Source organism: Trachypithecus francoisi, unplaced genomic scaffold (assembly GCF_009764315.1).
Source record: "Trachypithecus francoisi isolate TF-2019V2 unplaced genomic scaffold, Tfra_2.0 Lachesis_group15, whole genome shotgun sequence".
Lineage (NCBI taxonomy): Eukaryota > Metazoa > Chordata > Mammalia > Primates > Cercopithecidae > Trachypithecus > Trachypithecus francoisi.
This window is the reverse complement of record NW_022681460.1, coordinates 16,980,693-17,008,159: the sequence shown is the minus strand read 5'-3', so window position 1 is coordinate 17,008,159 and position 27,467 is coordinate 16,980,693. Positions and strand designations below refer to the sequence as shown.

General features: G+C 37.4%; 1 protein-coding gene across 4 annotated transcripts in view; it reads left to right on the top strand.

Annotated features, from left to right (window-relative positions):
* Positions 1–27,467, top strand: part of ROS1 (ROS proto-oncogene 1, receptor tyrosine kinase) — a 151,145-nt gene that overhangs the window by 68,603 nt on the left and 55,075 nt on the right. For all 4 annotated transcript variants that reach the window (XM_033234395.1, XM_033234394.1, XM_033234393.1 and 1 more), the window contains 7 exons: positions 997–1,060; positions 1,395–1,597; positions 3,409–3,614; positions 4,502–4,788; positions 8,244–8,423; positions 25,362–25,564; positions 27,089–27,233. In XM_033234395.1, coding sequence (XP_033090286.1) covers positions 997–1,060; positions 1,395–1,597; positions 3,409–3,614; positions 4,502–4,788; positions 8,244–8,423; positions 25,362–25,564; positions 27,089–27,233 — 1,288 coding nt within the window. The remainder of the gene's footprint in view (positions 1–996; positions 1,061–1,394; positions 1,598–3,408; positions 3,615–4,501; positions 4,789–8,243; positions 8,424–25,361; positions 25,565–27,088; positions 27,234–27,467) is intronic.

The following is a 27,467-nucleotide window of genomic DNA, read 5'->3' as shown; positions in this document are numbered from 1 at the left end:
CAGGTAGTAATATATAAAATATAGTAGAATGTGTTTAATACTAAAAGTATAATAAAAATAATACAGTGTTTTATTGATAAAGCACTTGGGGCTTTATATTTTGAGTCCACCATTATAGATGTCAATTTTCTTTGCAGGCTATTGTACATATGCAAGGTTTGGAAATTGAAATAATTTATTACATAATAGAAAATATCTAAAAAAATAAAAATAAACTTTATTGTTAGAATGTGGCATGGCCCAGTGGGAAAAAATGTATGCAGACCTCAGAAGACTTGGTTCTGATGCCAGTTTCTACATATGTCATTGTGCATGAGTTACTTCCCTTTATTAGTATCCTGGTCCAGTTTCTACTCTTAGTAGTTGTGAAGATCGAAAGAGACAATGTATGTGAAACTGTTTTGAAATGCACAATCATTTTCAAATATAAGGTTTAATTATTTTTAAAAGTTACTTTTTAAAAAGTATGGAAATTTAGTATTTTGAAGCTTCTAGTTGTTGAAGTCAAGAAAAATGAAAGTTTATCATAATTTGCACGGTTTTATTTCTGTTAAATGTTCTATGTAACTTAATTTTGAAAATAATGACCTTATTTTGTTTAAAAGCATTCAACTGACAAATACATATAGTCAAGCTGTACGACATGACTTGATAAATGTATACATGGTGTCATTATCATGATTGAATTAGACATTCATCAGCATCCATGCTGTACATTACATTCCCAGACATTTTTAAAAATTCATTTTTTAGCAAGAGAGATTTGTTCCAATTCTTGCAGTTTTCTAGCTAAAAAATCTATCAACATAAATATAGAGCAAGATTTTTTCTCTTGGTGATTTACATTGCTGTATATTAATGTAAATAACTATTTGAAATTATTAATATTGTGTATCAGGAGTGTGAAATGAAACATTTAGTAATCTCCCAGTCTCAGAACTTAATTGTTGCCACTGAGAACGCTATTGAATGCAGTTTTTGGTTCCTTTTCTTTAGGTTAGGGCCTTTACATCTAAAGGGCCAGGATCATTTGCTGACGTTGTAAAGTTTACAACATCAGGTATTTGTTTTCTAAAATCTGTGCAAATAATAATTTAGAGGCTTGTGTGTGTGTATGTGTGTGTGTGTGTTTTTTTCCCATTGGTATCTTTAGGGATATGAACACTGTCTCTGAGCTAAAGTTTAGGTCAAAGACATGTTTTTGACCCCAAAACATCACCAAAATATGTTTAAATAAACCTAGTGGTAGAGAGCCTACAAGGTTATCACTGAGACAGATGTATTAGAGGAACCAAAGGGAGCCCATGGACTTCAAAACTGCCTGATATTAAATCAAGAGACTGCGCTAAAGTTAGTTTTCTCATGCATATTATCTACATGTTTTTTGCTTTCAGAAATCAACCCATTTCCTCACCTCATAACTCTTCTTGGTAACGAGATAGTTTTTTTAGATATGGATCAAAATCAAGTTGTGTGGACGTTTTCAGCAGAAAGAGTTATCAGTGCCATTTGCTACACAGCTGATAATGAGCTGGGATATTATGCCGAAGGGGACTCACTCTTTCTTCTGAACTTGCACAATCGTTCTAGCTCTGAGGTATTTCACTATGTAATTCTTTTGAAATAAAGGAAGTGAAGTATTTGCATATGACACTACTCAGTAGTTAAAATGACTGGAAAACGGTTTAGTCATTAAGATTAGAATGAAAAAGACAGATATTGTGTAATCATTTAGCCACACATGAATACAGACTATGTTTTGGGCAAATGTCATTCAGCACTCAGTTAGCAAATAGCTATTGGGTTTAGGATGCTGTGTTAGAGCCTGGGATATTATAGGTGAAAGTTTATAGGCTTTGCTCTTACTAAACCCAGTCTAGTATTTGTCTAACACTAGGAAGGCAGTATTGCCTAGTGATTAAGAAGGTGAGTTTTGAAATTTGACCACCTAGAATACAATTTGGGCTCTACTGCTTACTAGATTTGTAACCACTGGCAAGTTATTTAACCTCTATGGTTAAGTAATATCTCATCATAGGGTTCCCATGAAGATTAAATGAGATAATCCATGTAATGCACTTAGCACAATGCCTTGGCATGTGGTAGGCATTCACCAAATGTTAACTGATAGTGAAGACAGACTAAGATAACTGTTGTGCTGAGAGCAGGATGTGGTGGAATCACAGAGAATGAACAAGTAGTCTAGGTTGGCTTGGTGGTGGTAGAATGGAAAAACATCCTGGAAACAAAGATGAGCCAGGTGAAGGCCAAGGGGGTACAAAGACAGGAAAACAAAGAGACATAGAGTGTTTGGATGAGAGTGGAGTGAAAGGAAGCTGAGAAATCTGGAGAGGTGGGAGCCTGAGCATAATGGGTCTCCTTTACTGTGCTAAGGAGGCAGGTGTCATTCTAGAAGCCAACAGCAAGCCAGTAAAGATATTTAGTGGGTCATTAACATGGTCAAGTTGTGTTTTAGAAAGGCCTGTCTGTTAGCAGTGTGAATGGTGACTTAGAGAGGGTTAAGTCTGAGACAATTAGGAGGCTGTCACAGAAATCCAGGTAGAAAATGTTATGGGCCTGAGTGAGGGGATGAGCATGAGGTGAGAAAGGAGATGACAAACTGGACATTTAAAATGGGACTAGTTCAAGCTGGGCACAGTGACTCATGCCTCTAATCCCAACACTGTGGGAGGCCAAGGCAGATGGATCACTGGATGCCAGGAATTCGATACCAGCCTGGCCAACATGGTGAAACCCTGTCTCTACTAAAAATATAAGAATTAGCTGGACATGGTGGTGCATGCCTGTAGTCTCAGCTACTCATGAGGCTGAGGCAGGAGAATAATTTGCACCCAGGAGCTGAAGGTTGCAGTGAACCAAGATCATGCTACTGCACTCCAGCCTGGGTGAGAGAGCCAGACTCCATCTCCGGGGGGCAAAAAAAAGGGACTAATTTACTATGGGTAGTAATGAGAAGAAGAAGTCAAGGAGGACCATATTTGTCAGGATTAGCTCCTTGGGTGGGTGTTGAAAATCCATAAAAATATAAAATGCAGGAGAAAAAGAGGTTTTGGGGTGGGTGATGAAGTCTGTTTTCTGGGATAATTCATATGGAAATGTTCAGTAGGCAGTTTAATATTTGAATCAGTAACTCATTACAGATCTTGTCTGAAGGTATAAATTTGTAGCACTGGTTTGTAGATTGCAGTTAAAGCCATGATAGTTAGAATCATTTAGGAAAAATGTGAGAAGAGGACCCACATTACAACGGTATACTATCCAGATTGCTGAGGTTTGGGATTACAAATGAGAAGTGCAGTAAACAAATGATATGGGTGAATATAGAAAAGTCTTCAAATAAAAAAATAACCACTCTCTTCTTGACTGTGTTCTCTACCTGTTGTTAAGCTTTTCCGAGATTCACTGGTTTTTGATATCACGGTTATTACAATTGACTGGATTTCAAGGCACCTCTACTTTGCACTGAAAGAATCACAAAATGGAATGCAAATATTTGATGTTGATCTTGAACACAAGGTGAAATACCCCAGAGAGGTGAAGATTCACAATAGGAATTCAACAATAATTTCTTTTTCTGTATATCCTCTTTTAAGGTATGTAAATGTAAGTATCTTTTTATATTGTGATGAAAGAGATAGAGACATATTTAATGGAATGTCTTTGATTTAGTAGTAGAAGACAATTATGGGAAAATAAGATGCTTAGGGCTCTTGGCCCACTATATTATAGTAAGTAATTCTTCCTGTAAATTAGGAGCCGCAACCACAAATATGTAAACAATGCATACCGACAATTTGACTAACAAAGTTAGGCTAATTACCTAACAGGGAACAATAGCAGATTTTTATACTAGTGAATGCAATAGCATCATCAGTTGGCAAGGACAAGAAGAGGATTGAGACAGTGGCAAGAGATGAGCAGGAACAGATGGGCAGCATGTCTTGCACAGCAAAAGTTATTCTGTGCTCATCCATCTTAGTTTAACTCATATCCTCACAAGATGAGCTTTAACGTCGCCTTTTAGCACCTAAGTAGCAATTTCCCAGGCTGGAAAGATGCATTTCTGTTTGTGCCATAAGCATGAGGATAGGCTATTTTGAAACTAGATCGTTAACTAGTATTAAGAAGCAAAAACAGACATGAGAGGAGTGGAATAGAGATGGACATTGATGAAAATTATGCAAATACATTTTATATTTCAGTTATTAAGTGGGCCTTTTAATATAGCACCTAAGGTCATTATGTTCCCAGACTTTAGTTGTAAACACATCTATTGAGAAATAATTGGAAATGCTACAAGTTAGACTTCTTGTGAATTCTTCCATCTCAGAAAAAGGTTATTGAAAACTTGACCATGCTGTCTCCAAAGGCTCCATTTGTCCCACACAGTCATTAGTAATGGTTGCTCTGCATTAGAAACCAATATTTGAAATGATGTATTTTACTCATTAAGTTGGGGGGACTTTTTTTTCCTCTATAGTCGCTTGTATTGGACAGAAGTTTCCAGTTTTGGCTACCAGATGTTCTACTACAGTATTATCAATCGCACCTTGCGCCAAATTCTGCAACCCACAGCTACAAACCAACAAAACAAAAGGAATCAATGTTCTTGCAATGTGACTGAATTTGAGTTAAGTGGAGCAATGGCTATTGATACCTCTAACCTAGAGAAACCATTGATATACTTTGCCAAAGCACAAGAGATCTGGGCAATGGATCTGGAAGGCTGTCATTGTTGGAGAGTTATCACAGTACCTGCTATGCTCGGTAAGATGCTGATATATGTGCACAGATATATTTGTTAATAAGAGCAGCTCCTTCAATTGCATTTAAAAAGAGGTTGCAATCCCCATATACTCAAAAGAATACACACATGATATTTGCTCTGTACCATGCCAAGTGTTCTTATAGAATTCAAATCAAGTTGTTTCCAGGAAAATTGTATGTAGTCATTCACATAATTTTCTAAATCTGTGTTTTAAAAAATTGTAATTAATAATAGAGCTACAATTTAATGATCTTAACTGTATGTTCTTAGCATGTACTAAATGCATTATTTTATTTAATCTTCATAATGCCTCAGTGAAGTAGGTACTAATATCCTCATTTTACAGATGAGGAAACTGAGGCTGAGAAAAGTAAGGTAACTTTTCCCAAGGGCCACAGTTAGTAGAAGTTGAAACTGGGTCTAATTACAACATGCATGATCTTCCTGCTATCCTAAATTATTTCCACTTTGATGATATCATAGGTTCTACTTTCAACATGAATTGGTCAATACTTGGGTCTATCTGTTGAAATTCAAATGCTTGTAGAATAAATATTCGAAAGTCGAGTACAATTTGGAAGTCTCCTAATTAGGAGTAATTCAACAGAAAAAAATATATACTCTAAATACCCCATATACTCTTAAATTACTCTTCATTGCCCAGTGTGGTAATCACTAGCCACATGTGGTTATTTAAGTTTAAATTAATTGAAATTAAGGCCAGGTGCAGTGGCTCATGCCTGTAATCCCAGCACTTTGGAAGGCCGAGGTGGGTAGATCACTTGAGGTCAGGAGCTCGAGACCAGCCTAGCCAACATGGTGAAACCCTGTTTCTACTAAAAATACAAAAATTAGCTGGGCATAGTGGTGCATGCCTGTAATCCCAGCTACTCAGGAGGCTGAGGCAGGAAGACTCGCTTGAGCTCAGGAGGTGGAGGTTGCAGTGAGTCAAGATGGTGCCACCGCACTCCAGCCTGGGTGACAGAGTAAAACTCTGTCTCAAAAAAATAAAATTAAATAAAATTAAGCATTTAATCTCTCAGTCACACTAGCTAAATTTTAAGTGCTCAAAAGCCACAAATAGCTAATGGCGACTGTGTTGGACAACATAGGTATAAAACATTTGCATCATCACTGAAAGTTCTATTGGTCATTGCTGGGTTATACAGTAAAGTTTTGAAATTGTAAATATGTGTGTATGTGTTATAATTGTACATAGGTTTTGTTGACATGTAAACCAAGACCTTTTAGAAACAATTCCTATGTTTAGAGGCCTTTTAGAAACAAGACCTTTTAGAAACAATTCCTATCATTAAATACATTTAATGATAGAGGTAATGTTTTGAATGATTCCTCCTTAGGTATGTTACTTGTTTCTGTTAAACCTGTGACAAAAGCCCTTTCCTCGATCAAAATGTAGTTATGCTCCTCTGAGTTCTCTTACTGACTATGCCTCAACCTTAGTCTTCATGTGTCCATCCTTGCTGAGTTCAGTTTTAGCAAGAATCCTACAAAGTCAGTTTAGAGAGAACCCCCTTTCACTGATACCTGATCAAATTATTCATTGCCCACCCTTGATGGACATTGGTCTGACTTGAGTAAGAATCCTGTTTAGGCTCTTAGCCTGCCTTTAGCAAGAATCCCATTAGGCTAATTTAACAAGGATTGCCCTATCCTGGATGCCATCTCTTAGTATTTCTCCACCCAATGACTTCCTCAGTCAGTTTTTTGGCTATAAAAACCCCAACTGTCTGTTACGTTGCAATATTTGTCTTTCCTAGTGCACTATTGCTCTTGTCTTGACCAAAGTCTTTCTTACCATTTTAACAAGTGTCAGAATAATTTTTTCTTTAACATTTGATACACAAGACAGAAGAATTATCTAGTAGACCATTATATATGTATAAAAATGGTCAGTTTTTCATAAACTTGTAATTAAAATCCTAAAATTAGAAAATTAGAAAGATTTTAGAGATCATTTGGATGTTATGATGTTGTAAGAAATTTTTTCTTTAAAAATAGTCATGCTTAAACAACTGTTTCTTTAAAAAACCCTGCTACTTTATAAGGAAGTCTGTTTAAGCTTTTGGACAATTCTGAACATTGGATTTTTTCTTATATTTAGCCAGTCTTTTCTTCATTTCTCCCATTCATTAGCCTTAGTTCTTACCTCTAAATTTACAAAGAATAATTTAATCACTTTCCACATGATAGCCATTCAACTATGTAGAGATAACTATTGTAGCTCATTGTAAGCATTTTTTTTTGAGACAGGATCTCACTTTGTTGCCCTGGCTGGAGTGCAGTAGTGCAATCATGGCTCACTGTAGCCTCCATCTCCCAGGCTCAGGTGATCATCTTGTCTCAGCCTCCCAAGTAGCTGGGACTACAGGTGCACACTACCATGCCTCGCTAATTTTAATATTTTTTGTGGAGATAGTATCTTGCTACACTGCCCAGTCTAGTCTTGAACTCCTGGGCTCAAGCCATCTGCCTGCCTTGACTTCCCAAAATGCTGGGATTACAGGCATGAGCCACCATGCTGGAAGCAAGCATTTTCTTTGGAGGAAAAATTCAAGTATCTGCAATTGCTCCCCAGGCAATGTGGCATCTAAATCTTTGCCCTAGTCACTCTCCCGTGATTTCATTTCAGCTAGTTAATATCCTCTTAAATATTGCCCCCATAAAGACACTTCACTCTCAATGTGTTCTTATCAGTGAAGGGAGACTCTAACTATGAAGGTCTTCTTTTTGCTGTTGCCAAAAGTGGAATCAGATCTTTAGGATACCTGCCATTGAAAGACCATAGTCTTTTCCACATTCATTATTATTAAGCCAGATTCCTTTCATTTGTTCATTTACAGATTAGATAGGAAACTTAAATTTAGGATTTTACATTTGTTCCTATCAAATTTGAATCAATTTCCTGATTCTGTTGTGATATTTTTGAATTTCAAGGCTGTAACTGAACCTGATAGTGATGGTGATAATCACATATAATCTGCAAAGATGATAAATGTGTTTACTATCCATTCATTCCAAACCATTGATAAAAATATTGAGAAAGGCACTGAGCCCTCTGCCTATCATTTAATACTTCCCTCAGGTTGGCATTGTTTGATTTTGAGTCACATAGGTGGATTTTAAATCCTGGGTCTGCCCTTCGATGTCCTTGAGCAGATTATTTAACTCCTTTAAATTTCAGTTTGCCTTTCCACAAAATGATGTTGGTAATAATAGTAGTTACCTGGTTGACTTGTATATGGTGCTAAAATGAGAGAACACCTCTAAAACCCTTAGCCAAATGACATAAAATGAAGATTTTTTTTTTTCATATTGAAATAATAGATTCAAAAGTTAGTAATTATATATAGGAAAATAATTTCATATATTATTTAGTGTAAAAAATGTAAAATATTTATTTTGTTCTTTATATTCCTTACGTTTTTAACAGCAGGAAAAACCCTTGCTAGCTTAACTGTGGATGGAGATTTTATATATTGGATCATCACAGCAAAGGACAGCACACAGATTTATCAAGCAAAGAAAGGAAATGGGGTCATCGTCTCCCAGGTGAAGGCCCTAAGGAGTAGGCATATCTTGGCTTACAGTTCAGTTATGCAGCCTTTTCCAGGTAATAAAGTCACATTCGTAATCAGCTTGTTCTCCCAATTTAGGGTCCGAAAAATCTCATTATGTCTCCTCCAAAGCTGTCCCTTTAGCCCCTTTGTTGTGCTCTCATCCTTGCTCCAAACTCTGCCAGTCTTAAGTGTGCACTGTGATTGCTGTTTGCCCTGGATCACAAATTACCTCTATGTGTAAACACAGCTCAGGGTGTGGTGGGCAACTTTAGTCATGGGAAAAACTGCGTCCTGTTGTTCTCTCTGCCTGTCCTCTTTCTCTTCTCAGTCCCATAATTTCTCTTCTTTCTCTTATTTCTCCTTTGCTGATATTTTAGGCCTCCCAGTGGTGTCAAAAAGTATTGCATACAACCGTGTTTTCAAGGTAACGGGGTCATACTTGTGTTATTATGCAATATGCAGTATTATGTATCAAATCATTAAGTATTAATATATACTATTGTAATATGTAGTACTATTTAACGTGAGTAAGACTGTGCTACCATTTTATTAAGTTTTTATCTTTTTAAAAAAAGTGTTACTGTTTTAAGTGTTATGCCCCTCATCCTACTTTTCCTATAAACTGTGAATTTTATTGTGTGATTTGTATACCGCAATGATTCCTAGAAAGGCATGTATCATGTTATAGCAGAACTGACTATGTATTTTGCATTGCTGAAATCTAAAAAAACACAAACAAAAACAAAAACAGTATTGCATGGCCTCATTGGCATTTTGTCAAGGCTTTGTTTGCCACTAAGCTGCAAATATCATTCTAACTTAAATATAACTGTCCTCTGGAGAGGGACAGATATGAATGACATAAACTCCCTTTGTTTAAATGTTTTCAGTTATAAAACATGTAAATTGAAAAATGTTAAAATTTGGGGGGGCGGAGCAAGATGGCCGAATAGGAACAGCTCCAGTCTCCAACTCCCAGCGCGCGACACAGAAGACCGGTGATTTCTGCATTTTCAACTGAGGTACTGGGGTCATCTCTCTAGGGAGTGCCGGACAATCGGTGCGGGTCAGCTGCTGCAGCCTGACCAGCGTGAGCTGAAGCAGGGCGAGGCATCGCCTCACCTGGAAGCGCAAGGGGGAAGGAAATCCCTTTTCCTAGCCAGGGGAACTGAGACACACACCACCTGGAAAATCGGGTAACTCCCACCCCAATACTGCGCTTTAAGGAACAGGCACACCAGGAGAATATATCCCACCCTGGCCGGGAGGGTCCCACGCCCACGGAGCCTCCCTCACTGCTAACACAGCCGTCTGCGGCGATCTATCCGCAAGGCAGCAGCGAGGCTGGGGGAGGGGCGCCCGCCATTGCTGAGGCTTAAGTAGGTAAACAAAGCCGCTGGGAAGCTCGAACTGGGTGGAGCTCACAGCAGCTCAAGGAAGCCTGCCTGTCTCTGTAGACTCTGCAGTCCATTAGGGGAAAGAGCGGGGCCGCTGCAGACCCGAACGACTCTGTCTGACAGCTTTGGGGAGAGCCGTGGATCTCCTAACGCGGAGGTTGAGATCTGAGAACGGACAGACTGCCTGCTCAGGTGGGTCCCTGACCCCTGAGTAGCCTAGCTGGGAGACATCCCCCACTAGGGGCAGTCTGATACCCACACCTCACAGGGTGGCGTCACCCCTGAGAGGAAACTTCCAAAGAAAGAATCAGACAGGTACACTCGCTGTTCAGCAATATTCTATCTTCGGCAACCTCTGCTGCTGATACCCAGGCAAACAGGGTCTGGAGTGGACCTCAAGCAATCTCTAACAGACCAACAGACAGTCCTTCTGACTGTCAGACGGAAAACTATCAAACAGGAAGGACACCTATACCAAAACCCCATCAGTACGTCACCATCATCAAAGTCCAGAGACAGATAAAACCACAAAGATGGGGAAGAAGCAGGGCAGAAAAGCTGGAAATTCAAAAAATAAGAGCGCATCTCCCCCTGCAAAGGAGCGCAGCCATCGCCAGCAACGGATCAAAGCTGGTCAGAGAATGACTTTGACGAGATGAGAGAAGAAGGCTTCAGTCCATCAAACCTCTCAGAGCTAAAGGAGGAATTACGTACCCAGCGCAAAGAAACTAAAAATCTTGAAAAAAAGTGGAAGAATTGACAGCTAGACTAATTAATGCAGAGAAGATCATAAACGAAATGACAGAGATGAAAACCATGACACGAGAAATACGTGACAAATGCACAAGCTTCGGTAACCGACTCGATCAACTGGAGGAAAGAGTATCAGCGATTGAGGATCAAATGAATGAAATGAAGCGAGAAGAGAAACCAAAAGAAAAAAGAAGAAAAAGAAATGAACAAAGCCTGCAAGAAGTATGGGATTATGTAAAAAGACCAAATCTACGTCTGATTGGGGTGCCTGAAAGTGAGGGGGAAAATGGAACCAAGTTGGAAAACACTCTTCAGGATATCATCCAGGAGAACTTCCCCAACCTAGTAGGGCAGGCCAACATTCAAATTCAGGAAATACAGAGAACGCCACAAAGATACTCCTCCAGAAGAGCAACTCCAAGACACATAATTGCCAGATTCACCAAAGTTGAAATGAAGGAAAAAATCTTAAGGGCAGCCAGAGAGAAAGGTCGGGTTACCCACAAAGGGAAGCCCATCAGACTAACAGCAGATCTCTCGGCAGAAACTCTACAAGCCAGAAGAGAGTGGGGGCCAATATTCAACGTTCTTAAAGAAAAGAATTTTCAACCCAGAATTTCATATCCAGCCAAACTAAGCTTCATCAGTGAAGGAGAAATAAAATCCTTTACAGATAAGCAAATGCTTAGAGATTTTGTCACCACCAGGCCTGCCTTACAAGAGACCCTGAAGGAAGCCCTAAACATGGAAAGAACAACCGGTACCAGCCATTGCAAAAACATGCCAAAATGTAAAGACCATCGAGGCTAGGAAGAAACTGCATCAACTAACGAGCAAAATAACCAGTTAATATCATAATGACAGGATCAAGTTCACACATAACAATATTAACCTTAAATGTAAATGGACTAAATGCTCCAATTAAAAGACACAGACTGGCAAACTGGATCAAGAGTCAAGACCCATCAGTCTGCTGTATTCAGGAGACCCATCTCACATGCAGAGACATACATAGGCTCAAAATAAAGGGATGGAGGAAGATCTACCAAGCAAATGGAGAACAAAAAAAAGCAGGGGTTGCAATCCTAGTCTCTGATAAAACAGACTTTAAACCATCAAAGATCAAAAGAGACAAAGAAGGCCATTACATAATGGTAAGGGATCAATTCAACAGGAAGAGCTAACTCTCCTAAATATATATGCACCCAATACAGGAGCACCCAGATTCATAAAGCAAGTCCTTAGACCTACAAAGAGACTTAGACTCCCATACAATAATAATGGGAGACTTCAACACTCCACTGTCAACATTAGACAGATCAACGAGACAGAAAGTTAACAAGGATATCCAGGAATTGAACTCATCTCTGCACCAAGCGGACCTAATAGACATCTATAGAACTCTCCACCCCAAATCAACAGAATATACATTCTTCTCAGCACCACATCGCACTTATTCCAAAATTGACCACATAATTGGAAGTAAAGCACTCCTCAGCAAATGTACAAGAACTGAAATTATAACAAACTGTCTCTCAGACCACAGTGCAATCAAACTAGAACTCAGGACTAAGAAACTCAATCCAAACCGCTCAACTACATGGAAACTGAACAACCTGCTCCTGAATGACTACTGGGTACATAACGAAATGAAAGCAGAAATAAAGATGTTCTTTGAAACCAATGAGAACAAAGATACAACATACCAGAATCTCTGGGACACACTTAAAGCAGTGTGTAGAGGGAAATTTATAGCACTAAATGCCCACAAGAGAAAGCAGGAGAGATCTAAAATTGACACTCTAACATCACAATTAAAAGAACTAGAGAGGCAAGAGCAAACACATTCAAAAGCTAGCAGAAGGCAAGAAATAACTAAGATCAGAGCAGAACTGAAGGAGATAGAGACACAAAAACCCTCCAAAAAATCAATGAATCCAGGAGTTGGTTTTTTGAAAAGATCAACAAAATTGACAGACCGCTAGCTAGACTAATAAAGAAGAAAAGAGAGAAGAATCAAATAGACAATAAAAAATGATAAAGGGGATATCACCACTGACCCCACAGAAATACAAACAACCATCAGAGAATACTATAAAGGCCTCTACGCAAATCAACTAGAAAATCTAGAAGAAATGGATAATTTCCTGGACACTTACACTCTTCCAAGACTAAACCAGGAAGAAGTTGAATCCCTGAATAGACCAATAGCAGGCTCTGAAATTGAGGCAACAATTAATAGCCTACCCACCAAAAAAAGTCCAGGACCAGATGGATTCACAGCTGAATTCTACCAGAGGTACAAGGAGGAGCTGGTACCATTCCTTCTGAAACTATTTCAATCAATAGAAAAAGAGGGAATCCTCCCTAACTCTTTTTATGAGGCCAACATCATCCTGATACCAAAGCCTGGCAGAGACACAACAAAAAAAGAGAATTTTAGACCAATATCCCTGATGAACATCGATGCAAAAATCCTCAATAAAATACTGGCAAACCGGATTCAGCAGCACATCAAAAAGCTTATCCACCATGATCAAGTGGGCTTCATCCCTGGGATGCAAGGCTGGTTCAACATTCGCAAATCAATAAACGTAATCCAGCATATAAACAGAACCAAAGACAAGAACCACATAATTATCTCAATAGATGCAGAAAAGGCTTTTGACAAAATTCAACAGCCCTTTATGCTAAAAACGCTCAATAAATTTGGTATTGATGGAACGTACCTCAAAATAATAAGAGCTATTTATGACAAACCCACAGCTAATATCATACTGAATGGGCAAAAACTGGAAAAATTCCCTTTGAAAACTGGCACAAGACAGGGATGCCCTCTCTCACCACTCCTATTCAACATAGTGTTGGAAGTTCTGGCTAGGGCAATCAGGCAAGAGAAAGAAATCAAGGGTATCCAGTTAGGAAAAGAAGAAGTCAAATTGTCCCTGTTTGCAGATGACATGATTGTATATTTAGAAAACCCCATCGTCTCAGCCCAAAATCTCCTTAAGCTGATAAGCAACTTCAGCAAAGTCTCAGGATACAAAATTAATGTGCAAAAATCACAAGCATTCTTATACACCAGTAACAGACAAGCAGAGAGCCAAATCAGGAATGAACTTCCATTCACAATTGCTTCAAAGAGAATAAAATACCTAGGAATCCAGCTTACAAGGGATGTAAAGGACCTCTTCAAGGAGAACTACAAACCACTGCTCAGTGAAATCAAAGAGGACACAAACAAATGGAAGAACATACCATGCTCATGGATAGGAAGAATCAATATCGTGAAAATGGCCATACTGCCCAAGGTTATTTATAGATTCAATGCCATCCCCATCAAGCTACCAATGACTTTCTTCACAGAATTGGAAAAAACTGCTTTAAAGTTCATATGGAACCAAAAAAGAGCCCGCATTGCCAAGACAATCCTAAGTCAAAAGGACAAAGCTGGAGGCGTCACGCTACCTGACTTCAAACTATACTACAAGGCTACAGTAACCAAAACAGCATGGTACTGGTACCACAACAGAGATATAGACCAATGGAACAGAACAGAGTCCTCAGAAATAATACCACACATCTACAGCCATCTGATCTTTGACAAACCTGAGAGAAACAAGAAATGGGGAAAGGATTCCCTATTTATAAATGGTGCTGGGAAAATTGGCTAGCCATAAGTAGAAAGCTGAAACTGGATCCTTTCCTTACCCCTTATACGAAAATTAATTCAAGATGGATTAGAGACTTAAATGTTAGACCTAATACCATAAAAACCCTAGAAGAAAATCTAGGTAGTACCATTCAGGACATAGGCATGGGCAAGGACTTCATGTCTAAAACACCAAAAGCAACGGCAGCAAAAGCAAAAATTGACACATGGGATCTAATTAAACTAAAGAGCTTTTGCACAGCTAAAGAAACTACCATCAGAGTGAACAGGCAACCTACAGAATGGGAAAAAATTTTTGCAACCTACTCATCTGACAAAGGGCTAATATCCAGAATCTACAAAGAACTCAAACAAATATACAAGAAAAGAACAAACAACCCCATCAAAAAGTGGGGAAAGGATATGAACAGACATTTCTCAAAAGAAGACATCCATACAGCCAACAGACACATGAAAAAATGCTCGTCATCACTCGCCATCAGAGAAATGCAAATCAAAACCACAATGAGATACCATCTCACACCAGTTAGAATGGCAATCATTAAGAAGTCAGGAAACAACAGGTGTTGGAGAGGATGTGGAGAAATAGGAACACTTTTACACTGTTGGTGGGATTGTAAACTAGTTCAACCATTATGGAAAACAGTATGGCGTTTCCTCAAGGATCTAGAACTAGATGTACCATATGACCCAGCCATCCCCTACTGGGTATATACCCAAAGGATTATAAATTACTCTACTACAAAGACACATGCACACGTATGTTTATTGCAGCACTATTCACAATAGCAAAGACTTGGAATCAACCCAAATGTCCATCTGTGACAGACTGGATTAAGAAAATGTGGCACATATACACCATGGAATACTATGCAGCCATAAAAGGATGAGTTTGCGTCCTTTGTAGGGACATGGATGCAGCTGGAAACCATCATTCTTAGCAAACTATCACAAGAAGAGAAAACCAAACACCGCATGTTCTCACTCATAGGTGGGAACTGAACAATGAGATCACTTGGACTCGGGAAGGGGAACATCACACACTGGGGCCTATCATGGGGAGGGGGAGGAGGGAGGGATTGCATTGGGGTTATACATGATATAAACGTCATGCACATGTACCCTAGAACTTAAAGTATAATAAAAAAAAAAAAAAAAAAAAAAAAAAAAAAAAAAAAAAGAAAACTACATCAATCAAAGCAAGCTTCCTGATCCAAAGTGCTGAAGATATCAAAATCATTGAACAGTTATGCAAATGTAAAAGCAATATCTCACCTCATTAGTACTAAATATGTTGTTTATTTTTCCCCAAGTAAAATGTTTAGAAGCCCATAATGAGGGTCTCGTTGACAGAGGTGTGGAATTATGAAGCTGCTAAATCCAGCGCAAAGACAGAGTGATAAAATGGATTGGATTTTGCAAGAGCTGTGCTTAGAGCAAACTTGGGTGGCTGATTCCACATTAGCACATTGTTTTGACATTCATGTACTCAGAGATTTTATTTCATGGATTAGGGGAGGTGTTTATGGCATTTGGGTGGAAAAAGAGTGTGCAGGCTGAAGTCAAAAGCTATGGCTATAGGCAGAGAAGAAAGCTGGATGAGTTCTTAAAGCAATATCCTATTTTCTAATGAGGGTACTTGCATAACAACGCCATGCAAATGGTCTAGAGGCATAATTAAAGCCGATGGTCAGTGATGGAACAAATTAAACTTGGAAATGTTTACTTGTCTGGAGTAATCTTTGTACAAATGTGTGATAAAGATAATGTCTGTCTTTTGAACTCTATCCTCCAGTGTACACCAGCATCTAGAAGGCAGCTTAAGGTTTGTAGTGAAATGTGCTATTGGCTACTAGTGTGTGATTCTTAAATGTCAATGGGCTGGAATTTATTTCTCATGAGTTCATGAGTCTTCAGTGTCTAGTTGGAATTGCCATGCTGCCATATATTTCATACAATTATCTACCTTAGTTCATAATGCTGATGAAGTGCTAGTCCAACCTCAACCACGGGAATGTCGATAAGAAAAAGAGTATAACAGACTGTTAGACTGTAGGCTCCCTGAGTGCAGCAGCCTTGACTGATTCTTCCCTGACTTGGCAAAGGAATAGCACCTAGCCTGTACTCTACAAATAAGTGCAGAAGTGTCTGAAAGAAAGGCGGTTTTTTCAGTTCTTCTTCATGTCCACTAACCTTCTTCAAGATGCTGATTGGACTTACAGGCATTGCTGAGAAGATTCCTTAGGAGGCTGTGTGAAAGCAAGCAAGGATGGGAAACACTTGTTCTGCTCAGCCAGGTTTCACCTTGTGACCTCTACCCTAGATTCTAGTGCCATCCACATAGTTGTGTGTGTCATACTCAAGAAAGAAAAAGAAAGAAATGTTAGGTGCAATAACGTCATTGATGATTTATGTTTCAAAATATAATTTTTTCTTTAAGTTACTGCTATGTTTTACTGATGATCACCCCTTCTTACTCGATGGCTCTTTGGAGATCAGTAAGGAGATGATTGAGGAGGAATTTGTCTTCATGGACTATTGAATTTTGGAGGTAAGAAAAACAAAAAAAACAAAAAACAAAAAATAAACAAAAATCCAAGCAAAACATGGACACACACACACAAGAACACAGTCTCCCAGAATTCCCCATAATCACTGTGGAAGTAGGAAAGTTGCTGTAAAGAACACAGGTGCTGAGAGGAGAAAGCAATGCTGTGCCACATGCAGAAGAGAGAAGTATATGCCTTGTCCCAAACCAATATCACATGCTATCACATAGGAGAGGAAGCCACACCTCTGAGGTGCCACTGAATCCTAGGTGAAAACAATTGCTCTTACTTTAGCCTGCTGAGGCTTTCACTGCAGAAGTTGGGCACAGGTCCAGAGACCAATACCAGAGTGAAAACACAGTGCTCCTCCCAACCCAGTCCCTTTGGAACTCAACCACCTTGGGGTAGGCAGATACTAAGATAGTACCCAGTAATCCTTGCTCTTGGCATTCATGCCATCTGTAATACCCTCTCCTTGAGTGAGGGCTGGACATAGTGACTTGCGTCTAACCAATAGAAAATGGCAAAGGTAATGGATGTCACTTCTATGATGAGGCTACAAAATATTGTGACTTCTGTTTTGCCCTCAGACTTTTGTTTCCTTGATTTTCATGCTCTGATAAAGCAAGTTGCCATGTGAAGACACCCACATAACAAGAAACTGGGATGGCCTCTGGCCAATAGCCAGCAAGAAACCAAGACCCTCAGCTTGACAGCCTGCAAAAAAGTGAGCTCCTCGGCCTAACAGCCTGTAAGAAGCTGAATCCTGCCAATACCACTGAACTTGGAAAAAGATCTTTCCTCTGTTGAGCCTTCTGATTACACCACAGCCCTTGCTGATACTTTGATTGAAGCCTTTTGGAAAACTCTGATGCAGTGGATCCAGAGAAGCTCTGCCCAAATTTCCAACCTACAAAAACTGTGAGATAATAAAGGTGTATTGTTGTTAAAAAAAAAAAAAAAAAAAAAAAAAAAAAAAAAAAAAAAAAAAATGTTAAAATTTATAAATAAAGCCTACTTTGTATTTTTGTAAAATAATTTATTTTTCATGTTGAGAAATTGAGAAATGTTAAAGGTTCATGTGGCATCTGGTTTCTGACCCAGAAGCTTAGAAATTGCCACTCCACCCAAAAACAAGTAAAAGGCTGAGCGAACTGAAAACTTAATAGCTCCTCTTGGATCCACAAGAGAAGTGAGGTCACAGAGCAAACTGCTGTCCCCAGTTGGAAAGACAGATTGGTAAATACAGAGAATTATAATTTACCAGAGCAAAAACCCATGAACTAAAACCTTTTTAGAAAGCAGTGTTAGCAGTAGAAAAATCTAAACAGTAACTGATGAATTGCTTGAGGCTCAGTTGGTTAACTCTGAGAGTTAGAAACTCGAAGGGGATCCAGTCATAGGGGGGCTTCACACTTTTATAAGTTTTACCTCCAGGAGCTTTAACTGGTTTTTTTCTTAGAAAATCTCCTTGTGCTTCCCACGAAGGGAAGGGAAAAGGAAAAATGTTGAAAGGCACCAGAGCATTTTGTTCTTCTTAACAAGGTCTGCGTTCAAGATACACTAACCACAGTTGGACCTGCTTGGGTTTTATCAGAGCTTAATTGACCGGGCAAAGAGAAGCGCCCAACCCCAACCCATTCTAGTCATCTTGTGCCACCTAAGTGGGGTAGGGGAATGAAAAGAACCTGTGAAGTTCACATTCGAAAAGCAAAGCAAAAACCCACTTGAAGACTGAGATCTAATCTAAGACTGTAAAATGCCTCCCCTCCCACTACACCTTACCACCACATTCCTAAAGGTCCACTTACAGCACTTGCTTTCACCCAGTACAGCATATTCAGCTATCAAGAAAAAATTACAAGGCATACTAAAAGGCATAAAACACAGATTGAAGAGACAGAGGAACTATCACAACCAGATTTCAATATGGCAGGGATGTTAGAATTATCAGACTGAGAATTTAAAACAATGATGATTAATATGCTAGGGGCTCTAATGAATAAAGTAGTCAGTATACAAGGACAGATGGTCAATGTGAGCAAAGACGTGGATATTTGAGGGAAAACAAGAAAAGGTAGAGATAAAAACACTGTAACACATGAAGAATGTTTGATGGGCTTAAAAGTAGGCTGGATGTGGCTGAGGAAGGAATCTCTGAGCTTGAAAATATCTCAATAGAAACCTGCAGAACTGTAAAGCAAAACTAAATAAATAAATAAAAAAAATCCAGAACAGAATATTCAAGAACTGTGGGGAAACTACAAAAGGTGTAAGATAGGCATAATATGAATACTAGAAAAAGATGAGAGAGAGAAACGAACAGAAGAAATATTTGAAATAAATATTTGAAACAATAATGACTGATAATTTCCCCAAATTAATGTCAGATACCAAACTACAGACATGGGAAGCTCAAACAATACCAAGAAGGATAAATGCCAAAATCTACACTAGGCCTGTCATATTCAAACTGCAGAAAACTAAAGATAAAGAAAAAAAATTCTGAAAGAAGCCAGAGGAAAAAGTACTTTAGCTATAGAGGAACAAAGATAAGAATTATATCCAACTTCTCCTCAGAAACTATATAAGCAAGAAGAGAGAAAAGTAAGATATTTAAAATCTTGAGAGAAAAAAACACTAACCTAGAATTCCATACCCTGTGAAATTATCCTTCAAAAGAGAAGGAGCAATAAGGACATTCTCAGACAAAAATTGAGAGAATTTGTTATCAGTAGACCTGCTTTGGAAGAAATGTTAAAAGAAGTTCTTTAGAAAGAAGAAAAATGATACAGGTCAGAAATTCAGATCTACAGAAAGAAAGGAAGAGCATTAGAGAACAAATAAGTGAAGGTAAAGTAAAAGTTTTTCTTTTTCTTAATTGACTAAATGGATAATAGTTTGTTGAAAATAATAATAGCAATAATATATTCAATATATCCACTTATGCATGTATGTGTGCATATATATGTGTATATTTATATTAAGCAAAATGAATCACAGCAGTGACACAAGGGATAGAAAAGAGGACTTGGTATTATTTTGTTATTATAAGGTGCTGCACACCTATGAAGTGGTATAATGTTGTTTGAAGGTGGACTTGAATTAGTTGTAAACATACATTGCAAATTCAAGGGCAAATCACTAAAAAGTGTTTTTAAAAAAGTATAACTGATTCCCAAGAAAGGAGAGAAAATAGAATCATTTAGAATGCTCAGTTAAAACCACCAAAGTCAGAAAAAAGTGGAAGACAAAAGTAGGAACAAAGAACAAGGGCAACAAACGAAAAATAATAACAAATATGGTAGATACTAATTCAACTATATCAGTAGTCACTTTGAACATCAATGGTCTAAATACACCAACTAAAATACAGAAGTTGTTTGAGTGGATCAACAAATAAGACTCAACTATACATTGTCTATAAGAAACCCACTTTAAGTGTAAAGACATGTCATATAGATCAAAAATAAAGGGATGGAGATAGTATATCATGCTATTGCTAATCAAGTGAAAAAAGAAACAATTTCAGACAGAGCAGACTTCAGAGCGAGGAAAGTTATAAGTGATAAAGAGGGACATTATATAATGATAAAGGGATCAGTTCTCCAAGAAGACATAATAATCCTTAATGCATATGTCCCTAAAAACAGAGCATCAAAATACATGAGGCAACAACTGATAGAACTGCAAGAAACAGATGAAGCCACTATTACCATTGAAGACTTTGCAATGTCTGTCTATCAGAAATGGGCTAATCCAGCCAAAAAAAAATCACTAAGGATATACTGATGAACTCAATAACACCATCAATTAATTTGCTATAATGGACATCTATCTACTAATAACAATTTATCCAACAACAGCAGAATAAACATTCTTCTCAAGCTCACATGGAACATTCAACAAGACAGACCATAAAATACACTTTAACAAATGTAAAAGAATAGAAATCATACAATATCTGTCCTCAGACTACAATGCCATTTAACTAGAAATCAATAACTGAAAGATAGCTGGAAAATCTCAGAACTCTTGGAGATTAAACAACGTATTTCTAAATAACAAATGGGTAAAAGAAGAAATCTCAAATTAAAAATATTTTGAACTAAAAATGAAAACAAAACATCAAAACTTATGGGAATCAGTAAAATCAGTGCTTAGACGGAAGTTTATAGCACTGACTGCATGTATTAGAAAAAAATGATCTAAAATTATTTAAGCTTTTACCTTAGGAAACTAGAAAGAGTAAATTAAATCCAAAATAATAAGAAGAAACAAAATTAAAACAAAAGAAAAAATAAAAAGAAGTATAGTAGAAATCAATGAAATTGAAAACAGGAAACCAACAGAGAAAAATCAATGAAACCAAAAGCTGGTTCTTTGAAAAGATAAATAAAATTGATAAGCCTCTAGCCAGGCTAAGAAAAAAAGAGAGTGGATGCAAATTGCTACCAGTAGAAATGAAGACGGGGACATCTCTATAAAAACCCATGGAGATTAAAAGGATAATCAAGGAATACTACTAACAACTCTATGCTCACAAATTTAATAACCTGGATGAAATGGACCAATTCTTTTACAGACACAGTATGCCAAAACTCACAGAAGAAGAAATAGACAATCTGAATATGTCCACATCTATTACATAAATGGAATCAATAATTAATAGCCTTCTGAAATAGAAAGCACCTGGGCCAGGTGGATTCAATGGTGCATTCTACCAAACATTTATGGGAAAATTGTACCATCTCTACAATGTCTTTCAGAAAATGGAACCAGAGGGACTTCCAATTAGGCCAATGAATGCATTTATTCTAGGCCAGAATTACCCTAAAACCAAAACTAGACAAATATATTACAGGAAAAGAAAATTTTAGACCAGTATCTCGCTTGAATATTGCAAGAATTGCAAAAGTCCTGAACAAAATATTAACAAATCAAATTGAGCAATATATTAAAATAATTTTATATTACAGTCAAGTGGGATTTATCTCAGCTATGCATGTTTGAGTCAACATTTGAAAATCAATTAATATAGTCCACTACATCAACAGACCAAAGAGGAAAAATCAAGTGATCACATTGATAGATGCAGAAAATGCTTTTGAAAAATTCAACACCAATTAATGATGAAAAAAACTTCAGCAAACTAAGAATAGGGGTAACTTCCTTGAGAAAGAACACCTATAAAAACTTTAACATCATTACTTAATAGTGAGAAATTAGAGGCTTTCCCACTAAATCAGAAACAAGGTAAGGATGTTCCCTCTCCCAATTTCTTTTCAACATTGCAGTGGAAGTCACAGCATGCAACGATACAAGAAAAGGTATACAAAGCATACTGACTGGGAATGAAGAAATAATGCAGTCTTTGTTCACAGATGACATGATCATGTATGTAGAAAATCTGAAAGAATTGACAAAAAGACTCCTGACACTCATAAATGATTATAGCAAGTTTGCAGGACATGAGGTTAATATACAAAAGTAAATCACTTTCCTATATACCAGCAATGGACAAGTGGAATTTGAAATTAAACACACAGTATCATTTAGATTAACACCCACAGAAAATGAAATACTTAGGTATAAATCTAACAGCATATGCACAAAAATATATCTGAGAGAAACTACAAAACTCTGATGAAAGAAGTCAAAGTACAAAATAAATGTAGAGATATTCCATGTTCATAGATAGGAAGACTCAATATTGTCAAGATGTCATTTCTTCTCAAGTTATCTATAGATTCTATAAAATCCCAATGAAGATTTCAGCTAAAGTGATTTTGTAGATATTAACATCTGATTCTAAAGTTTATATGGAGAGGCAAAAGACCTAGAATAGGTAGCACAGTATTGAAGGAGAAGAACAAAGTTGGGAAGGCTGATATCAACTATATGACATTCTGGGAAAGTAAAAGCTATGTAGACAGTAATAAGATCAGTAGTTGCCAGAAGGCTGGGGGAATGAGTGGTGAATAGAGCACAGAGGACTACTGAATGCAGTGGAACTATTCTATGTGATACTATAATGGTGGATACAGGTTATTACACATTTGTCCAAACCCGTAAAATGTACAATACAACATTGAACTCTAAAGTAAAGTATGAGCTTTAGGTGATAATGATGTCATTGTAGGCTCACTGATTGTAACAAATGTACCTCTTTGGTAGGGGTAAAAGTTATGCATGTGTCGAGAAAAGGAGCATCTGTGAAATCTTGGTACACTCCTCTCAATTTTGCTGTGAATCTAAAATTGCACTAAAAAATAAAGTGTTACCAAAAAAAAAAAAAAAAAAGAAGTCCATGCAGTATCTGAAGTTGAACGACACACACGTAACCTCCTCCCAGCCCCATACACGAACACGCTCCAAAATGAAGCCCTAAGAGTAGCATGAGCTTTTAAAAAAAAAAAAAACCCTGGAATTCATTAAGAATATGATTAATACTCGTTATTTTCTGTAAAAAATGGAGTCAATTTTATGTCGCTAGTTTCTAGGTACGTTATTAAGAGTACTTTACCTCCATCTGCTGGAAATTTTAAGCAATTACAAGTTACCTTGGTCCTTTTTTTCTGAAGGCATTCAATTATCTTCAAAATGTATGGGATTAAAAAAAGTAAGGGAAAAACCTGTCTTTCTGTCCCGAATAATGTTTCTGACACTTCAACATATCATATTATATCAGTCAAATAAAAGAATGACAAAATTCCCAATGACCTTTGAATTAGATAATGGCTCTGATTGCTCACATGTGTATTCCATTCTCTGTTCAGATCTGAAATCAGTACAAACTGAATATTATTGGATAAATATTGGTTGAACTGCAGAGTAGTTCATCTTGTAACTTTAGTAAGGTTATCCATCTCCAAACCCCCATACTTTCCAAATGTCCTCAAACTTAGGTTCACAGTGTCCTTGAGTATTCTCTGTTGTTGGAGATTTTAGATGTACTTCTAATTTTAAACATTTTTTCCCCTGCATTTTGGAATTCATATTTGGAATTCCCAGACCAGACCAGCATTATTTTCTCTAATTTTTCATTTTAGTCTCAGTAATGATGATAATAATAGCTAACATTTATATAATGTGCTCACCATGTGCTAGGGATAGAATAATATATAAATATCTGTAAAGCAGGCCATTGTCTCTGTTTACAGAAGAGCTGGAGTAACCTTCCCAAGACCAAAAAGTTAGTAAGTGAAGGAGCTGGCTTCATCAAGTTATCTGCCACTTAGACATTTACTCCCTAATTTTCTTACTTGTTGAATGCTAAGGATGTATTTTATATGTGGCTAGTATGAATCCATAAGGATTGACAACACTTACTAAATACCTAATATATGTCAGGCACCCTCCTGGGGCTCTGGGGGAACAAAGACAAATCAAGCACAGTCTCAGCCAAAGATGCTTACATTCTAGGGCTAGATGAAGAAAGAAAGCAGCAAAAGAAAACCAAAACCAAAATCACATGTGGCTAGTGCACTGGTAGAAGAACATGTGAAGTGGAGTGAGGACAGAGAGGAGATGTCCTTTACCTGGAATAGGAGGGCAGAAGGGACTTCCCAGGAAAAATGATGGATGAACTGAGCCTTAAGTAAGGTTAGGTAGATGGGGAAGATCATTCCAACCTGAAGAGACTGCCTATGTGAAGGGTTGGAGGGGTAGAAGTCCTGCAGTGTGTAGATAGTGTACTGTGGTTAGAGTGAAGGATGGCTTTGCATAGCAGAGATTTGATATGTAGGCAGGAGCCAGATAGCACAGTACCACGCACAATGAGTTAAAGAGTTGGCTAACTGGTGTAAGATTGTTAGATTTCATATTAAAATCATGTTTGGAGTTATTTGCATATTATGTAATTATGCTGCATTTTTAGGTGATGTTTTACATCAAGACTTAGACTGAATAGGTCAAGAAGTTGTGTTCAGGTGCAAGTGACAGATTGGTGATTTTTTGAGGCTTAAGCCTGCAGTATGATTGTGCGACTGCACTGGCCTAGAACAGACCATTCCCACTGTAGTCTCCATGACTGGGGCTCCCTGGAGTTGTGCAGCGTGCAATGTGTTTGGTTGTAAGTGGTGGTTAGGGAGCTCCACAGTGTCATCAAGCACCTGGACTTGATCTTTCCCCAAACTTCCTTAGTGAGTCTTTTATTCAATTCTCACAAGATGGCTGCTGCCCCGTTGCATAGTGTCTGCCTCCTGTGTTGGCGGAGGGTGAAGGACAGAGGTGTGTGGCAGTGATAAGCAGATCTGACTAAGCAGACCATGTCACATGATTGTCTGGGCTGCAATCAAACTTCAGAAACAGTTTTTCCTCCCAGCATGCTGTCCTGAACAATATCAGATATATATGAACTTGAAGAAAAGGAGGAGGACATTGGGTAGGCTGTAGCAGTACATACTACACATACTACACACAGCATCAAGATGCAGCCAGTTTTGTTTCTTCAAAGAGAACGTTATTTCAAATCATTTTCATATTTATTTTTCAAGCAAAAGTTATGTGTGCTCTACAAATTTCTTTCTAACCTTTGATATTCTTGTTAAAAAATCTGCTTTTCCTCTCATATATTTATGTATAGATATTTAATCTTTTGGTTTCTTCTTATTTTAGATAAAGTGTTTCTGTCTCTAGCTTCAGACACTGCGGAACCAACTATACTTAATGCCACTAACACTAGCCTCACAATCAGATTACCTCTGGCCAAGACAAACCTCACATGGTATGGCATCACCAGCCCTACTCCAACATACCTGGTTTTTTATGCAGAAGTTAATGACAGGAAAAACAGCTCTGACTTGAAATATAGAATTCTGGTAAGATTGGAACTAGTGGTCTTTGTCTTTTCACAAGATGTTCTTTTTTGATATAAATTTATGAGCCATAGTAAAGTGTTTCCTGTATGTTCTGAAGTGGACTAGTATGCAACTTTTTTACAGCTAATTATTCATCAAAACATATTGTGTTCTAGTTTTCTTGACTGGGAGTAAGTTAAGCTTCAAGGAAGTATATCAACTCTTGTCCATTGATGGATTGCCATGGTAACAGTTTTCTGAGCGTCCAGAAAGAATTGGGTTTATTCCCCTCCCTGATTATCTAATTATCCTCAGAGAGAATGATAGAGACTTATTTTTGTGGCCTATGGAGCAGACTGAAGATTGAGGAGTAAGAAATGAGTTGGATGGAAAGAACATTGCCTTATACCTCTTCTCCACAGCATTTATCTAATATGAAAATTGTATATTATATTCTTCTTTTGTTCCCTATTTGCAGAGAGATATACTGCTATACAGATACTGTTTTTAGTCATTATTGTATGCCTAGCACCTAGCACAGTCATTGGCACTGTCTAGGCATTCACTAGATATTTCTTGAATGAATTGGCACTATCATTCAATCATTGAATGATGAAATATATTCATTAGTATTTCAGTTGTCTTAGTGATGGAATCACATATATCCAATATTTTGCTTTGTGCTTGGCTTTATTTAGCCATTCAAAAGGTGAAATTGACTAACTGTTGGACGTTAAACACTATATGCTTTCCCATAAAGTGTATGTGATTTTTCATTATTTCCTTAATTTTGTCTAATTAACCCTTTTTACACATTTCTAAAATGAGTAATTTCAGATAGGTTAGATCATTTGGCTGGTCAAGATTGGACTTGCAGCACTGGACATGTCTGTGATTAAATTTAATCTGTCTTATTGCCTTCCCATTGATTAACAGTGGTCTAAGACAGTGGTTCTCAACCTTGGCGGCACATCAAAGCTTTACAAAAAAACACTCTGCATCTAGGCTTCACCCCAGATAACTCAGTCAGAATCTCTGGCAAGAGAACCCAAGCATAGTAGTTTCTTAAAACTTCCCAGATGATAGCGAAGTATAAACAAAGTTGAGAACCATTGGTCTGAGGAAAGTCTTTTTACTCTCTTAAACTTTATTTCTAAGAATGATTAGATAATATAAAAATATTTTATTGTATTCACATATGTATCACATGTTTTCTATCATCTTGCTGAATTTCTTTCTTTTTTTTTTTTTTAATACAATGTTAGTGAAATAGTGTCCTCTTCTAGGAATTTAACTTCCCCTGTGAAATGATTTATGCCACAAAACCTACTGAGGGCTACCAATCATTTGGTATTTATTCTTGGAAATATTGAACAACTCGAGTCTGGGTAGACTGCACAGTGGTATTACCATTAATAATCCAGAATTTAAAATAAATTAACTTTTTTGAGCCTTTAACTTTGTTCTCTCTTTGATTAAATAATTTCTACCAATTTGTATAAAATGTCAAGAATAAGATACTGATTTTTAAAAAATCAATTACAGAAATTTCAGGACAGTATAGCTCTTATTGAAGACTTACAACCGTTTTCAACATACATGATACAGATAGCTGTAAAAAATTATTATTCAGATCCTTTGGAACATTTACCACCAGGAAAAGAGATCTGGGGAAAAACTAAAAATGGAGGTGAGTTATGGGCTTGGTGTGGGTTTCTCAAGCAGAATATTGTGATACATGTGATGGGTACATCGATGTTTATTTTTTAAAATCTGAATGCGAAGTAATTTTAGTATGTAAGCTTTCTTAAGTTTAATAAGAAAAATGTGTTTGCAGAAAACTTTGAGCTGACCCTTACTCTAACCCCTGAAGTTGACTAATAATATTCTATCAAAATAGAAAGCAACTAGGAGGTAAAACATT